This window comes from Acanthisitta chloris, unplaced genomic scaffold, assembly GCF_000695815.1.
Source record: "Acanthisitta chloris isolate BGI_N310 unplaced genomic scaffold, ASM69581v1 scaffold10395, whole genome shotgun sequence".
Lineage (NCBI taxonomy): Eukaryota > Metazoa > Chordata > Aves > Passeriformes > Acanthisittidae > Acanthisitta > Acanthisitta chloris.
In genome coordinates, this window is record NW_008672104.1 from 24824 (window position 1) to 43196 (window position 18373).

The window sequence follows — 18373 nt, forward strand, 5'->3', positions numbered from 1 at the left end:
CTGATGGCCAAAACTGAATTCCAAGCTTGCAATCGAAACTCTGAGAATGAGATTCAGTTCAAACATTAGGGCACTTAAATGTAGGTATCTATCTGTATGCATTTATGTATGAGCCAGGTGCCCAGCTCCCCTTGTATTCAGTGGAGGTTGAGGGATTGATCAGGCTGCTGTCCCACAGTCAGATCCCAGAAGCTTTTCAGTCTCTGAAGACATCATGAAGTCAACAGATCTGATACTTGACTTATGGGATGTATGTCTATATGAAGGGAGTCTAGAGATATGTGGGATGTCACTGGGCATTTCAAATGTCTCTAGATACCTCTGTGGGGACAAATGAGTCCAATATCCTACTGGCTATTGGAGGAGTTTTGAAACCTATTTCGTGTATGTACACCTACAGATACGTTTCTTAACCCGTGAGCTGACTCTCATTTTGGCTGTCACTCTCAAAACAGGACTTTAAACTTTATTTTCAAATGTATTTTCCTGTAGTTTTTGGTGGCACAATTTAATATTTTATTTTTTGGACTATAAAATATTTTCATCTAGATATGTGGCGCCCATTTTTTCCCCTTTCTTTCTTGTATTCTTACCATATATTCATTACAGCAGTCTGTATTACACTGAAGCTAGGAATTTGAAGTAAAGGCTGTCAAGTTATGAAAAATACCTGCCTCAAAAATGTTAGGATTATTCCCCAGATAAGCAGTAAAAAAATCTATATTTCCTTAGTTACCTCTTGTTTATCAACATGTTTTTGACAATACATAGGTTGTAATAATGATTCTATGGTGCTGGCGATAGTTGCACATGTGTTTTATTTAATAGGTTCCAGATGCATTATACTCTGTATGGTTTCACTGATTGTCCTCTGCACAAAGGTTCAAGGCTGATTGATGGTACAGTTTGATGTACTTGTCTTTAGCAATAGCTGTAGTAGTGGAACACCTTAATAAATGCTGTTCAAGGCCAGTTTTCAAGGCTGAACATTATCACCTAATAACTTTGATCAGAGTGGTGGCAAATATTTGCGTAGTGCATGCATGTGGATTCAGTCTCTTGTATTTTATTTACAGAGCAGCTGTTTGGAATAGGGTCTGTCTGAGGTCTACTCTGGAAATTGAGGTTCGTGATTTCTGCTAAACCACGTTCTTAGAGAGCTCTCCTTCTCATCCCCTGACTCCATCCTGTTGTATCTCCTGTGAGTCACTCTATCTGGCACTCCTTCCCTTAACCTTTTGTTCGCCCTTGCTCTTTTGTTACCTAATGCAATCTTACTTCAGTGGTGATCCTGGTGTGTTCCTTTCTTGCTTCTTAGCTTGCTGAATTCACATTTAAAATCTCATTCTGGAGGTCTGGTTTTAAGTACTGTTCCAGTTTCCCATCAAATTGAATTTATACCTGCTTCACCCAAGTGACACTGCTTCCTAATGTCTTTAGTTGGGTCAAGGCTTAAAATCAATACCTCATCCTTACCTTTGGTCACCCATCAGCAATCTCTGTCACTGTCAGAGGTACTCCTCTTCAAATGCTGTCTTGGCTTATGGGTAACTGCTGCTAAGATATAGGTCTTCCTAGCAATTCTCCTAACAAAATATTCACCCAAGTGTTTCCTCCTTGCACTGTAGCAATTTTCCAGTGCTCTCCTCTCTTACTGCATCCATTTGTATTTTTGATGCTAGGGGCATTCAGCTATGCTGTCATCCCTCCTCCCTTGCTCCCTTGTCCTGCATCCTTCATAGTACCGAAGATAAACTACCCATTCTTTTTCACTTCCAAAGAGTTTCATAGCTTAATCTTCACCTGTTACCTCGTATTAACTGTCTAGTTCTCATGTTTTAGATCTGACTAGATCAGATGCTTTGGTGTTAATGATAAATGTGACCTTAACTGACCTGTTGGTCTCCAGACCACTAGGTGACATACTGGCAGTGCTGCCTCATTGTTTCCTTGCCCTGTTCTAGATGGATGGGTTTCAGCTTGTCTTTTCTCTAGATTTTGGCATCCTTGGGAGAAGCATAGTGGTCTCGTTCTGTGTTTGTGTAATTCTTATAACAAGTCCTGATCTATGTGGAAATAATAATAAATAGCAATAGTAAAAATGTTCTTAACAGGAAGGTCAGGGAACAAGCATGTAATCTGTGCCACCATTTAGCTTTAGAAACCATGTGTGGGGCAAGATGGAGCTGACTCTTCAGCCCTCACCTCTGCTTTGCCTGTGCCAGGAGCCTGCCAGTTACCTGCTTTGCCTGTACCAGCAGGTAGCTGGGATCTTCTGAAATGCAGCCAGGCAACTACCTTCTGGCATTGTAGTGCCTCCACTAGGAACCTAATGCCAGCCATTTGCAGATACCCTTCAGTGTGGTGTATCTCTGTACATCTGTATCCAGCACCCCTAGCCTCTGGCTGTGGTTTCTGCAGATTCTGCAGAATTCCTAATGCTTTACCATATCATCAGATTTCAGGAAAAGTTCTCTGACTATAGTCTTTACAGACAGAGCAGAATTTCTTTTAACTCCAGACACAGCTCTTCAATGGACAACGGTTGTTTTGGTCTGTTTAGCCAGGTTTGCTATATCTAAATAATACATGTAAAAAGCTCATGTACCAAGAATATGAGGCACAGTGAACAGAACTCATGTAATTGACTGTTCCTTGCATCATTAATGGCTTCCCCTGCTGTTTTTAGCATACCTTTTAATCCTCATAAAGATATTATTCCTTGTTCCAAGTTCCTACGTGGAAGAAGTAAAATAGCGATGAAATGAGTCAGTTCAATGTGGAGGATGTGTTTTTAGTAAGCCTCCCCTTTACCATTTGTCTTTCCTGAGGGTTTGCTTACATGGGCAAAGCAGTCGAGCTGAAATGTTGCATAAAGCAGAGAGGAAGTCTGTCCCTCAGCATAAGGAGCAATTATAATTAAAGTAGGGAGCAGAGCTGAGGTCACTACAGGTCAGCAAGACACAGTTCCCCCTCTTGCCTGCTGATGCAACCCTTTGGCCAGGGTTCCATTCCTCATCCTGTGCCTCAAACCAGCCATCACAGCTCGTGGGGTGAGGGACAGAGCTTTCGTAGGCACAAAATGTTCCTATCTGTCTGCAATTCCCTTGCAGGCTCTGGTTTACCTTTAGAGTCCAGACATACATGTGGAGCACAGGATGAGGTGAGACAGGGGAACTGGCACTGAATTCTCTCCATGCCAGGCAAGAGGTGAGACTGGCCATGGCACAGGCACATCACAGAGGTGGCAAGGACTGGTGCTATGCTCCTGCCAGCAAGCTCTTCACACAGAGTGTTTGCCTGCAGCTGACACAAGGACAGCGGCTCCCAAAGCCCTCCAGAACTTGACAGAAAACCAAATGTTTTCTTGAAATGTGCTGAGCACTTGTAGGTTGAGTACCTCTGAGAGCAAGTCTATTACTTAGGAGCTTTACATAGATCCCAAGGAAGCTCCAATTGTGCTTGCCATACCCCTCAGTAAAGTGGACCTCTTGCCATAGCCAGGGTGAAGTGACCTCTAGCCTGACTTTTTACAGCCTATGGTGTTCAGTAACCTTCTGTGGGTATTTATATGTTTCAAGTCTGTAGTTACTGGGGGCTGTGAGACATCTAATCCCCTTCTAATCAAATATTACACATATGTTACTGAGAAATAATTACATGGCCCATCACACTGAAGAGTTCTCAAAACAGAGTGATTCAGTCAGCCAAGATGTTTTAATCTTTCAAAATCTCTATGGGATCCTTCTATCTAATGAAACAAATATAACTCGGGTCTGCAGGATCTTATTTATAAGTGAATTAAGTAAAATGAACTTTTCATTTTAAAAATCTGTGGCTCTTTAGTGAATTGTTCTGAAGTGACCTCTCTTATTTCATGACACATGGGCCACTGAAGATCATTTGATTTGAAGTGTGACCCACAGAGTTGTCTGTCTTGGCAGAAAACAAATGAAAGTCAACAACAGTTAACAAGCTGAGTATTTACACTGATAGCAGTCCATTTAATAATATGTAACCTTTTTATTATTTAATTCTAAGGTTATTAGGAGGCAATGCCGACTTTTACTGTCAAACCTCCTGTATGCAGCTAGGCATAATTATGCTCAGGCCTCCTCTGTATGCTATTTAACTGTGTGTACCTGGTGGTGTAAATTGCAGCAGTTCATAGAATCATAGAATAGTTTGGGTTGGAAGGGACCTTTACAGGTATTCTAGTCCAAGTCCCTGTAATGAGCAAGGCCATCAGAAGATCTTGGCCCTGTCTTCAGGCTGTAGCATTCTGTGCAGTTCATAAATGGCAAATACCTATTTATGCTGCTACAGCTATCCATTTGCACCAAGATGACGAATAACCTTTGAAGCACCCTGTCATCAACTAAGCTATAGTTATCACTAAAATTCGTTTCATGCCTACGGAAAATTAATTCCTTGACTTTTCCTCTTTTTTCTTTCTCTTTTATTTCATCAGAAACTTGCATGAAAGGCCTCATAATATGAATAGCAGATTATCCTGATATTTCTGCAGTCAAATGCAAAAACAATTGAAGAACTTTAGGCAGGGCTTGAAGATCTTTGTGCAAAACCACTGTTGACAAGTTGAAGAGTGGTCTGAACTCAGTGTCAGCTGTTACTAGATGCCTACAGTTCTGCTTCTGCTTGAACCCAAAAGTACTGTAGTATTGATCAAGAACCACTTCGAATGCAATTTTGACCCTCAGCCCATCAGGATCCATAGACCAAGATGTCCTCTCCCTCTGCTATTGAGAGCTCCTCAAGTCCCCACACAATACCGCGACAGCCGCTTCCTTTAAAAATTTGGCTAGGATGGTTTTAGCTTCATACTGTCAAGCAGTTCCAGGCTGAACCTTAACCTTGAGAAAATCACCAGCATGCTGCAGCTCACAAGGGCCATGTCCCAGGCACTGAGAACCTTGTTGTGTATTCTCCTGCTTCCAAACCTGCCATGACTGACTTCAAGTGTTTGTTGGTGTCTCGTGCTCATGTTGCTGGAAAGGAGCTGATTCAGCTTGCTTGAGGCAGATGATTCTCCGTAGGGTAGTTTTACATGACCCTTAACATCCAGCAAAAGCTTATCTGGAGTAGTTTCTCTGTGGATGTGAATCCAAGCTAGTGAACAACAGCTGTGGCCAGCATGGTTTCAGAAATGTAAAATTGTCCTATTTTCTGACATGGTTTGATTAGTAAGGTCATCATGTCACCTCCAAGAACTCCATGATGAGTAAGGATTTCTTTTAGCCTGAAAACTGTAAAACGTTTTCACTGCCTAGATTTGATCTGCTCAGCCAAAATGCCAACTTCTGCTGGATTATGAAACCCCTGCTCTCACTCAGATGGCTGTGTCTTGCTCCTAATCCCAAAATCACAGGGCAAAGGCACCTGACTAATCTGGTGCAGAGCTCATCTGGATCCAAAACAATCTGAGCATTTAAACTCCTTGGTGTGCCTTATCTATGTATACTTATGCATCCCTCAGGAGGTACCTCTCACTCTTACTTACCCTTTACAGGACGACAACAAGGTTAGAGTTGTCCTTGGGGTGTGGGAGAGACTGGACACAGTACCCTCCTCTGCCTCAGGGACTTCAATCCCATGTTTGAAAATTGAATCTCTTCTCAGCTAAGAGAGCACTTTAGCTATAAGGGCACTGTTATGGAGTCATGAAATCATCCTGTTGAATCTGTCATGTTTTTAAGCAGGCTACAGATTCCGTGAGGAAAGGAGTGAATGCCTGAGCTAACCTAATAGTTAGGGGGTTGAGGTCTTTGCCCCTCTTCTGCCCATATCTCTTTATGTGTTTTACCTAGTAAGTATGTAATTCGAAATACTCACGCAGACCATGGCAGAGATTCCCTGCTTCCCACCAGCCTGGATCTGCTCAATATTTTTCTAATTGCTCTTAAGGTCTTTGGTATAACTTTTTTTTGTTCTCGTTTTTTTAACAAAAGTTCTGCTTTTAGGAGAGGCAGCAAAGAGAATTGCCCTGTTATAACCTTGTGGTGCTTGTGACCCTGGCAAGGCAGATGACTATCGATTGCTAAGTATTTGATTACACTAGCTGAGGCATTGTGCCACAGACTTTGTACTCTTTCTTTTCACCCGTCACTTGCATCCATGTGACCCCAGCAACAGGGGTTTAACTGAGGTTAGAAAATTATCAGCCATGGGAGCAAACCAAAATGCTTGTATATAGCCCAATATTAAAAAAAACAAAGAATCCCTATCCAAACTGTTCAAACTGCTCATATGCATGTCTTTTGTCACAAAGCAGAAGCCTACTCAGGGGCTTATACTGAATCTTTTCAGCTGCATAACACTAGGTCAACCTTAAAAAGTGTCATTGCTCTGCAGAGACCCCAAAGACATGCTGTATACTCCTCATGTTACATGAGTCCAGAACTGAGCAGAGAGAGCTGGTTGCCTTGGTTGTATACACTGAATATCAATCCACAGGCTGTGGGCCCAGACATCCAAGAAGAACTGCTACTCCAGCAACAGAGTGGTGGCAGGCTGAGTGGTGAGGACCATGGTCCTGCAGGAGTTTGGGCAGAAGCACTTGAGCCACCCTTGTAGGACCCTGTCTGGGTCAGTGCTGGTTTCTGCCAATTTATGATGATTCTTCAGTTAAGTCAGTAGCCTCTCCACAACATTCACAACTCAACTTTAGTCTGTGGGGTGCATCCTGTGGGTTTTTTACCTTCCCCTGAGTTCTCTACTGTTAGTATTGGTGTGTGAGCCAGCTCAGGCAGGACACAGGAACAACCACAAAACCATGGATGAAATACAAAGAAAATTTGGTTTTGTTACCTTCCCAATGGGAGGATCCCCAAAGCAGCACACAGGAAGAGGCACAGAAGCAGGGATGCAGGTACCATAGAGCTTGGTGAGTGCTACAGGATCACCAAACCTGCTGTTTTCACCTGTATATCGGGGGTTCAGGAAGATGTAGTTTATCACCATGACTGATCTTTTTCACAGAAGGGCAGAAATCTCAAGCATGTCCAATAGGGTGCCTCTAAGTCTATCACAGGCTTATGTTGTCTAAACACAGATTTGTCCAACACACAAAGCTAGACAATGATTAGTGTGATGGTTTTTGATGCCCCAGCTGCAAACCACTTGAGTGTGTTCACAATCCTCCTTGCCAATCTTCTGTTATTTTCCCACACTTGGGTAGCTGAAAGTCAGATCAGCTCTATGAGCTACTGCATACTTCAATTTCTTATAGAACAAGTGAGCTGAAAGAAAACATTAAATCCCAATCAGAAAAGTCTGGAGCAGTCAGTTTGAAGGAGACAACAGGGAGTAAAAGAAGGCTTAATTTTCCAGGAAACCTGGAATTAGCTGAACAGTCATCTTATCTTTCATCTGCTATTGCAATTCCTTTTCATCAAGGAAGTGTAGTTTGTGTAAAACATTGCATAGCATTGCTACCCTAAAACCCTGTTGTTTTAAGCAGGATTTGTTTAAGAAATGGGGAATGATAGTCTAATCATAATAACATGTGCCAGGATGCATGTGATGATGATAATGTCAGGCTTGCATGCGTTCTCCAAGTCAGACCTCCCTTGCATTGAATGTGCTATAATTTATATAGGTTGTACAAAATATCATTGACAGAAGTATGAAAACAAGCTGTACTGGATACTTCCCTTACCAAGAGAACCAAAGTAATAATTCAAAACCCCTTGCATTATGCATAGGTTTAATATTATACATATTACAAATGGCAACAAATTGGTGTTTTCCTTTGGAAATGAAAAAAGATTGAATAAAATGATAAAGACAACATGCAGGTGATAAACAAACACACTGCACAATATTTTTATTAACCTTTGAATATTTAGCACAGTGGATAGAAAGAAATGAATAGATAATTTAAAGCAATTCTGGGACTCAATCCAAAATTCCATGTTTAGGAATTATCGACTAGACTGGATGTCATGCCAGAATGTGAAATTTGAAAATATCTAATAGCCCTGTATCTCATCTTCTGTGATGAGACTTACTTTTGAGTCAAGGAAGAGAGGTCAGACCATAAGTCCCTAGAAACATACAAAACCCGGATAACTGCGTTTGAAGTCCATTTGTTCTTTTCATCAGCAGGTGATAAGAAAGCTGTCTCTTTCAGCCTGAAGATGTTTCATTAAAAAATGGACTTGTGTGACATCCATCCGTCTATCATTTGCAGCAGAGAAGGACAGGGATGTTACAGAGGAGCAAATTATATTATCCCTTGAACAACTGTATCATCCTGGAGCACTTCTGAGGAAAGACTGAGGGAACTGGGTCTGTTCAGTCTTGAGGAGTGAGGTCTGAGAGGGGACCTCATTAATGTATATCAGTATCTGAAGGTGAGGGGGGCAAGATAATAGAGCCAGGCTCTTCTCAGTGGATCAAACCAATATAACAAAAGGTAATGGGCAGAAACTAGTTCACAGAAAGTTTCACCTGAATACAAGGAAGAACTTCCTTACTGTGTGAGTCACTGAGCACTGGAACAGATTGCCTGGAGAGGTTGTGGATTCTCCCTCACTGGAGATATTCAAGAACTGTCTGAATGCAATCCTGAGCTATGTGCCCTGCTTGAGTAGGGACGTTTAACCTGATGACCCACTGTGGAGGACAGGACCCAATCTGACCAATTCTGTGATTCTGTGATTTCTTGAATTGCCCTTATGGATATGACACCATTAAAAATGAAATTTGTGGGCATACTACCCATGATAACTTTAATGGAATTAGACTAGGACGACCTAAGGAGGCTTATGGAAATATGGAGTTTAGGCAATGGTGCAAAATCCAGCCAGAACCATTGGTGAATATATGATGGATATTGATTTATCTCCATATTGGTGTTTGAGCTGTCTAGTTTAAAACTGATTTAGGTGGCTTTGGATGAGTGCATAAATCTTTGATAATGTTAAGGTGTTAAAACAACAAACAGTCTAGGGATGCATTTGGTTCAGCCAATATAATTTATTTTAATACAGTTACAACTTTCTGAAAATAAGTGTATTACAAAGAATATAATACAAGTTTTGCCATTTCACTTGAACGTGAACATTTTTGTAGGTTTTCTTCAAATCTTTTTCTAGTTTTTCATAAAACCATAAAGGTACTTCCCCAGAAAACTCTCCCCTCCCCACTGTGAATCTTCCTTTTTTACAACAAAAACTTTATTTCACCTGTGAGGAGAACCTCCCCCCCCTTCAATTATAAAAAAGAATAAGTCTTAACTGTAGTTCAATTTTGACAACAATTTGAGTTAACTGATTAAATTCTAACTAAAGTGTGGGAAAGTATTCGCTGACAGAAAAAAAAGGCCACTACTGTACGCATGCAATTCAAAATATTAACTTGCATTTCAAAATGGTTAGTAAAAAGGGAGATGTTTGCATCAACACAGTGCACTAAACCCATTGCATGCTGGTGCTATACTGCTACACATATTCTATCAGACTGGTGAATTGGCATCTTCATACAGGTTTTCTCACAAGATTTGAAACATTTCATTTGCATATATAAAAAAAAGTATATAAAGTATATGTTATCGAGTGTATTTATATAGTGCATAGTCTATGTGTATAATATAAAACATACATTCATCAGCATTTCAGTCTATACCTGAAATCAACATCATTAGATGGTTGCAAAATACCCAGTCCTGCACGGGATTGATCTAGAGAAGGACATTCCACATTGTTGTCCACAAGCTCTATCTCAAAATATGAAAACATCAAAGTCAAAAATTGTTTGATTTCATGCACTGCAAATAACCTGCCAGGGCATTTTGCTATGCCTGTCCCAAACGGCATGTAGTAATACTTCAACTTGCGACCATTGCGGTAGAAATCAGTCTTTTCTTCTCCGTTCTCATTCAGGAAGCGATCATATTTGAATGTCTGTAATTAAACACACAAAGAGTTACTTGATACTAGAGTACCTCCAAAGACCAGGTAAAGCCATTAATACACGAAATGCAGGCTGGGAAAGAGAAGCCTCTGGAGATAAGCATTGTGCAGTAGCACCAGGTCCCAAGGTGCTGTTTTGGAAAAGATAGCCCCTGAGACATTCTGGTACACGGGACATGATCCCAGGTTCTTTGCTGATAACTCTCCTTTTCTTTCCTGACCTCTGCGTATCAGGATGATAACCTGCATCCTTGTTCATGCAGCAGAACCAGGAGAGTTCTCATTCTGTGCCTTTGGGAAAATATTATCCTTATTCTTGTCCTTCCTCAACACGCCCCATAATAGGGTCTTCCCTCACTGAGGAAGGGAAGCAGAGGGCTGTCTGGGACTGGCAGCACAGTTTTTGGTTACACTAAAACATGTTTTGCAGAGAGTGCTTGCACTGACTTTATTCTTTTCCTTGCCTACCACTACACCACCGGGTGTAAGAACAGACTGGCTGGAGTAAACAGAAAACCAGCTGTGGGGAACCCCAATAAATGCTCTATTTAAAGGCCCATTACAACAGAAAACCAGCTGTGGGGAGCCCAAATAAATGCTCTATTTAAAGGCCCATTAGCTTCTGCCAGGGCTCCAAGTTTCATGCATTTTAAAAAATACTTACCAAGGGATCAGCATAGATTTCTGGATCAAAATGCAGCAGTGGAGGATAAAGAGCTACAATATCATCTTTCCGAATGTTGTAGAAATCGTTCTCTAAGTGCAAAGTGAAATCCTCCTTGGCAACTCGGAAAGTCATGGAGGCACTTGATAGCCTCATTGCCTCCTTGATGATGCTGTCTGTTGGGAGAGGAAAAGGAGCAATTACCATGGAAATAGTATGTTCACATCCTTGGGGGAGGTCATCCATATTGAGCTATTTCATACCCATTATCAAACACTGAATATTTTAATAATAGCTTTCTAAATGCCGAAGAAAGTATCTTTCTCATTTCTTTTTAGCATTTCTATCCCTTCTGCAGACAACACTCAGAACCTAATCTGCTTTCCCCTAGAAAAGTGCTTATATTTGATGCAACAGAATGAGACATATTGTCACTCTGAGATAAAGAACGAACCAGTGAAAACTGGAAACATTAGAAGAAAAAGAAAGTGCAGTGATAATTTTTTTCTGAAACTTTGAGAGGTGCTGCATAGAAACCCATACTCAGAAAAAAGTAATTTGGGGTGGGGGGGTTGTTTCAATATAAGCTGACTTCTTTTTTTTAAAGCAACAGTGGTTAAAAGGCAATATTATCAAAACTCTCTGTAACATCTGAAAAAAGTGCTTACAATTTGAAAACTAGTAAGAAGAAATAGAATCAATAGTATATTGAAATATTACTTCACATCATAAGAATTGGGATATAAAATTTGGCAACACCTTTTAATTTGATCTAAAGTCATAACTAAATAAAATATTGTTCTGAATTATCCATGGGTCTCCAATACAGCTTACATAGCCATGTAGGAGTATTGAGACATGCCATTACCAGTGAAAACGTGCTATTCTTGTGAATTTTGATACTCTTGGTACCATCTGGGACATTGGGAAGCCTAATTGTGCTGGCTATTGCTAAGGAACATAAACATATTTTCTTGTTCTACTACTATTCCTTTACTAATTCAATAGTAATCCGATAGCAAGGATTTATATGGTAACAAATAGAAGACTATGGAAATTGTAGCATGATTTCTGGTATTCCTGCCTAAAATAATCATACCTAGTATTGGCATATTGTCCAGCTGTTTTCTGTTCAAGGAAATACGTTTGCCATCTAAGCTGATACTCTCTTCGGCACTTTCCAAAACACTTTGCACTTCTTTGGCAGCAGCTCTCATTGCTTCTGGATTCCTAAGATCAAAAGAGCAAAGGTATAACCTAATTTTACACTCAAGAATGCTTTAAAAAGGGGTTTGACTATTAACTTTACTCCTGACTAAAAAGTGGTTTGTTAGCTGAAAAGTACAACCTTCTAAAATGAAAATTTTGCAGAAAAATGCTGCAGTTCCACTTTTTCATGTCTCAGCAGAGCTATAAAGTCTTTAAAAAAAAGGAAAAGAACCCCAAGTATTTGATTTTGTCTCCAGTGACCAGTGGGACAGAACTGATGTGCACAGCTCAGGCAATAAGCAATAATGTCTCTAAAAAGCAATGCTAAGAATAAGAAATAAACCAGTCAGTTGCATATTAGGAAACAGCCCCACTTGCAGGTAGAAAGTTTAGGAACAGGATTATGGATCAGTTTTATAACATAATTTATTCTGGCTGATGTGGCAATATTCTGTCTAGCTGAAAAGAATCTTCCTAATACTAAAAGCCCACATAGTATCCTTCACTGTCTAGACTTTCTTACAGACATGGAATATATGAGCTGTGGTGAAATACATTTAGACAATAATACAGGGTGCAATAGAGTCTTGATGAAAGCATAATCAGGGTGTTAAAAGTCTCCAAGTCCAGAAAACCTAAAGCCTATGCATTCTTGGAGTGCAAAGTACTACAGAACCTCATGTATTAGCATTGGCAGGTAGATTTGAGGTTTCTAAATAAAAGCATCAGCAATTCAGACACATACTTCAGAGTTAGTCATGCTGAAGTAGATTATACTCCACAAAGGCCCACTGTAAAATGGACATTTAATAGTATAAACTGAGCTGTGCACTCATCTCACGAGTACCAAGCTCAGCAGCTGCAGTCTACACTGAAACCTCAGTAGGATCTATCAATGTATAAACTGTTTTCTATTAAGTATCTGTGAGAACAATAATGAAGTTAAACCTCATTTTTCCTGCTCTAGTGAGATGGTCTAAAAATGTCCAGTTATGTTGGGAGCCTTCGATACAATTAATGTTCTGACTGCAAGTAGCACTTTTAATGTCATATCAAATAGATTTAGTCCAAAGCTTTCTTGACAAAGTGTAGCATTGCCCTGGAGTGTTGTTGTTTTTTAAAAATAGCTTCTACAGAATTGCTCTGTGCTACCACTACTTGGTCTCAGAGGAGTGAAGGGGGTTTCTGTACAAGGCCAGAGCAACATGCCACTTCTGTTGCAATCACTAAGTTTTTTAACACTGATGAGGTGTTTTTCTTGTTTAAGATCAAAGAGTATCGGGACTTACTTAAGAAGATAGAACAAGGTCCAAAAAGTGGCAGGAATGGTGTTGGCTTGAGAGGCCCAGAGTACTGCCACATGGGTCTTTGCTTTTTCCATGTCATCGAAGGTTGACAGAGTGTCGTTCAGGAACATGCGGAGGGTGACAAGCTCAGAGAGGTTGTCCCTTTTCAGGAGGTTCTTGTGGAGCAGTGCCTCTCCCAGCTTCTCACGTGCACTGTGGGCACTCTTGAAGAGGTGGATGGGCAGTCCTGCCACAAGGGCTGGAAAAATCCTATCGAATTCCTTGAAGTGTTCAAGGGCATTTAGGATACGAACTCTCTCAGTTTCCTGCTTTGATGATAGGTTTTTGTCATTACTTGAATTAAATTCTTTACCAAAAAGGGTTAAAAAGCCAGACTCAAACATCACTTGGCAACAGAACGTATAAAGTCCTTCTGTCACCCAGGTGTTAGACTGAAGTTTAGGTGTTCTTGACTGAAGCATGACATACTGTAGGTTTTCCATCATTGCTTCAACGAGGGCATCTAGGGCATTGCCTTGAAGGGTTCTAATGAATGTCTGATGAAAATTTTCAGTGGTGTTTCCCTCTGCTGGGTCAATGCTACGATGCCCAAAAGCCTGTCAGAAAAAAAAATTGTATGCATGATAAGGAAGGCTTCTCATAACTTTGATGGCAAAGTCTAACAGAAATGAAAGCCACAGTTTAACTTCATAGCTTACTAGAGGGAAGCATAATAAGGGCTATTAATACTAGAGTTGATACTTTCTCAGTGAACCAGAGCAGTGAAATAGATTGAAATAGATGCTTACAAATAAATGGACATGGTTACCTAGGCTTTTATTCAACTCCCATTGACATCAACAGGAGACTTTTTGCTTACTTCCAGAATAGTTTGACTGAGCTCCTATTGTGGTGCATCATTTTGAGGCACTTAGACCAAATCTTCCAAAGCAGTAAGAACCTCCAGAAGGTTTCAGCTTCATCAAGCTGTATTATCATTTTGTGGATGATGTTAAGTGTATTTCTGCTTTAGCAATTTGGGATACTACATTGCTAAATAATGTACAGTCTTAGGACAACTCAAATCACTGCAAATTTCCTTTCCATTAAGGAAAGGGAAGAAAAAGGCCACAATCGTTTAAACAGTAAAAGCACAGAAATGTGAAACCAATTCTATTTCAAAGGCATAGTTATGCTATAGGGATTAACTGGGTATATCTGTCCTGCCAGCAGATACTTTGCATGTTAGATATTGAAACCAGCGGTACCTTGGCAGAAGTAGCAAAATGGAACTTTTTCCAATCCAAGTGTTTTCCCTGGCGCATCAGTGCATGATATGAAAAAGGGTCAGTCAGGAAATGAATGTATTTCCCTGCTACATGGCAAGTGAAGATGTGGCCATGCTTCTTCTGCTTTTCTCTGAGGAATTCCAGGGGGTTGGCACCAAACTGCAAGGCACAGCCCAGGTATGGAACGAACCCATTTTCAAGTGGTGGCTCACATTCTCTCCTAAAAAACACAAGCAAAAGCTGAATTTGTAAGTATGTACAAAGATCTCTTCTGCAGGACTACCAGTAAGTAAAATACTGATGCTAGGCTTTTTACAATATGAACAGAAACCCAAACAAACCACCACCAAAAAACCCCACAAAAAAACCCACAACAAAACACCTAAATAGTATATTGACAAAACATTTTCTACCCTTCAAGAGCTAAGCCTCTTGTGAGGCCTATGCTGTGTAAGACAGAACAACTTTAACAGCCTGTGTTATTAATTAACATAATAAAACACAGTTTGATTATGTCATCTTTCTTTTCCTTACATCAGGAGTATATTTTTCACCCGTTTAAATGCAAAATTGTTGCCATTCCCTAACATGCATAATTATGCAATTGTCACATTAGTGAATAATCCATCCCATTAATATTGTCTGATACATATTTGGGCATATGCTGAAATGATTTTTTTTTCTGAGTCAGAAAACTACTTTCCTGTGTAAGGATGCCATGGCTGCTAAAATAACTTTCATATAATACTTAAACTTTTCCAGCATATTATTAATAGTTATTATCTGAAGTTAACTGTTTTCAACTTTTCTTTAATCGAACTTTTTAAAATCAAACAAAAAAAATGGCTGCTGAAAAACACAAAAGCACAATAGTAAGCAAATTACTTGTTCCTTATGTAAATGTGCCAGTAGGATAAATGCTTTTAATGAATATGTATTTGACATAGTAAGGTACATAAATATTACCTGTATTAGACTGTGTTACTACATATGAAATAATATGAAAATGTTTCTAAATAGCTATTAAACTGTAATTAAATATAAACAGGTATTAGCTGTGATTACAATGCAGGTAAAACAACAGCCCACTACTTTAGGAAATAAGAACATTCATATTCAAATTTAATTGCCTCGTTTATGCATAGATTTGTATCTACAACTACCTCTAGGCATTGATACATTATTATTACAAAGTTTATACTCAAAAATTCTATTGTAACATAAATCTCTCAACAGACCAAACTACAGCATTGTCGATGCTCTCCTGTATCTGTCCGTCTGACAGTCTTAAGACTACACTTCTTTTAGTTATGTATGCAATATATTTGACACAAGTAAAGGCTAGGCACACTGAGATGCATTTACAGATAGATTCCTTACCTCCTCCTTCTCCCTAGAAGAAACCAAAATGCACAACAGAGTATTATCGCTGTTCCCCAGATCCAGGATGTCAGGAACATTTCTGGTGATGCCCAAAAACTTCCAAGTGGAAAACTGGTAATCACCAGTATGGCAGGAGAGGTAACTGAGAATGACACAGAAGACAGATCACGATTTATATACAGTGGGTACACCACTCTATCTGATGGCACTGAGTCAACCTAGCAAGCTACTGATTAACCATTTCTGGAGAGAGCTTGTTCTGTCTCTGTTCTGGTACCTTTCTGCAGAGAGCTTCACTGGACTGATGCAGACAGTTGCAGACCTGCCCTTGAGCTGATGTCACATATCAGTAGCGGTTCCAAAGTAACCAAACAGCTGTAATAATTGATAATTTGAAGGTCAGTCAGGTGTGTTTTGATCAATCCTTCAGATTTACCAACTGCAGTTTATAGTTCAAGTTTAGCAATGTATGAAATGGCTACTGACCAGACTGGTGGCTGCAGTTCCTGCTGTCCTTCAGCTGCCAGCTTGCTCCCCCTCCCTTCTTCTTCTGGACTGCCCTGGCTCTGGTGTGCCACTCAAGAGGGAACGGCGGGGTTCAGCTGTTGGGTAAAGGGATGGCTGCGGAGGTGGACTTACTTCCTCTAACAACATGAATGTACTTCCACAGAATCTTAGAATGAATCATAGAATAGTTTGGTTTGAAAGGGACCGTAAAGATTGTCTACTTCCAGCCCTCTGCTGTGGGGAAGGATATCTTTCACTTGACCAGGTTGCTCGAAGCCCCATCTAATCTGGCCTTGAACACTTTCAGGGATGCTTTCTGTAATGCAGCATGAGACATTAGACAGCAGGATTGAACAACCATACTGGTTTGAGGTTTTTTAATCACCTTTTATTTTCCCATTAAACCTTTTCCCCTTTCTGTTGTCGACTGATGAGAGTTCAAACTTCGGCTTGCTCCTAGCACCTGGCACCAAACTGTTGAGGAGGCAGCTCAAGTATAGTGATCTTTCATTAGTCATCCAAGGCCTAATATGTTTCTAAGAGAGAAACTGAAGGGATTTAGTCACTTCTTCAGGCTCACTTTTGTACCTGCTTTTGTCGGTGTCCCTACATCTGTGTGACAAAACAGCAAAGATCTGGACCTTTTGCTATTGAAATTGAACACTACATGAAGGTATTGAGATGCAAATCTGGCAGATGGGAATGTTGTCCTGACTTCAAACCAAGACAGGTGGTGAGGCAGGGGGTAACTGCACATGCCATTACGTTAGAGGTAATTTTAAAGTTGCTATACTGAAGAAATAAACCCTGTTTACAGGTTTGCCTTCACTTCTTTGTGTCAGCTCAACTTCCAGTCCCCTATTCTATTTTCATTTAAGCACGGGTGTTTCTTTTATTTTCCTATAAAACCTTCTGTTTCATCATCTGAATTTAGCTTGTTATTATATAATCACTTTATCCAAACCTTGTTTTCCCATTTCCTGCTTGTTTGTGTTATGGAAAATTTCAGATCTGGGTATCATATTTGACTTCATCCTATGAGTTCCTCATCCTAAACAAGCATAATAATTTTATTATATTTGTGTCTAATTCTTTTTGCATGTGTAGGTCTTGGCCTTTTTTATATCCAGAGAAGACTGAGCAAGAAAGCTGGAAATTCCTGTGTTTTGTGTCCAGCACAGGAATAATGTTTAGGCAGCAACAGATGCCTGTGGCTCCTCACACTACCTCATGTTGCACTAGGTAGAGCTGTCAGTCATACTTGCCTTTTCCTTCCATTCTTTCGGTTGTTTTACTGCAATGTGATGATAATATCATTCTTAACAGCTTCCTGCTGCCAGGAAAAAGCAACAGCAACTTCTCTAAAGTAAACAGTAACTAAAGATGCCCACCTTCCTTCACCTTTTGCTTTTTACATATATAGTGGTACTAAAAGTATAACCAGATATAGGCAAAGCACAGAAGCTGCTTGTCAGCCTACCTTCAATAATTGCTTTTTCTCTCAGGAAAATCTTAAATAAGTCAACTGATGCCCCCAAAGCCAGTCAGTACTAGAGTAGGCTGCAGCCTCTGACATACATCCTTGTGATATAAAGTGTTGTCTGCCACAGATACTCCCCCAAATTCAGCAGATGATAAGTGTGAATCTCCTTTCTTTTATATCAGTGAGCATTAGGCCTTCCTGATTTTTCAGCAGCACCAGTTTCAGACAGACACGCAGTATCTGGCTGGACACTGTGTCCCATTTCCCACTGCCAACGCTCAGGCAGTTGCCACCAATCTGTACAGCTGGGATTGAAGGCACCATGTGGTCTGACACTGATTGACAGATATCACATTTTCTGCAGCACGTTGTGCGTTGTGTGACCTTGGCTCTCTTGCCCCAGCCCAAGAGGGTGACCCATAGGGGTTATGGATGCAGTCAGAAAAAACATGCTGGCTGGTTTCACCTTGGCTTCGTGAAGAGGTCTCCTAGTGCAAACGGTAAGAAGAGTATTAATGCAAAGAACTGACATGACTTGGGCTCAAGACACACTTCAGGCCAATGACAGCATCAGGAATAAAGCACCACATGTTTTTGAATGTGTAAGTCCTTGTCAC

At 40.3% G+C, this 18373-nt stretch overlaps 1 protein-coding gene across 1 annotated transcript; it reads right to left on the minus strand.

The window, feature by feature from the left end:
* Positions 1 to 9629: 9629 nt before the first annotated feature.
* LOC103801952 (cholesterol 7-alpha-monooxygenase) lies at positions 9630 to 15843 on the minus strand. Its single transcript, XM_009074389.1, has 6 exons — positions 15764 to 15843; positions 14363 to 14603; positions 13098 to 13711; positions 11699 to 11829; positions 10600 to 10775; positions 9630 to 9926 (listed from the first exon to the last, which is right to left on the minus strand). Exons 1-6 carry the CDS (start codon positions 15841 to 15843, stop codon positions 9630 to 9632), a joined length of 1539 nt encoding a protein of 512 aa, XP_009072637.1.
* Between the last annotated feature and the right edge of the window lie 2530 nt (positions 15844 to 18373).

Excerpts from the sequence above, each read along its gene's own strand:
- LOC103801952 (XM_009074389.1), bottom strand. The coding sequence starts at position 15,843 with ATGTTCCTGACATCCTGGATCTGGGGAACAGCGATAATACTCTGTTGT. Across the intron at positions 13,712-14,362 it reads ATTTTGCTACTTCTGCCAAG|GCTTTTGGGCATCGTAGCAT; the intron begins GTACCGCTGGTT and ends TTTTTCTGACAG. Across the intron at positions 9,927-10,599 it reads AAATCTATGCTGATCCCTTG|ACATTCAAATATGATCGCTT; the intron begins GTAAGTATTTTT and ends GTTTAATTACAG.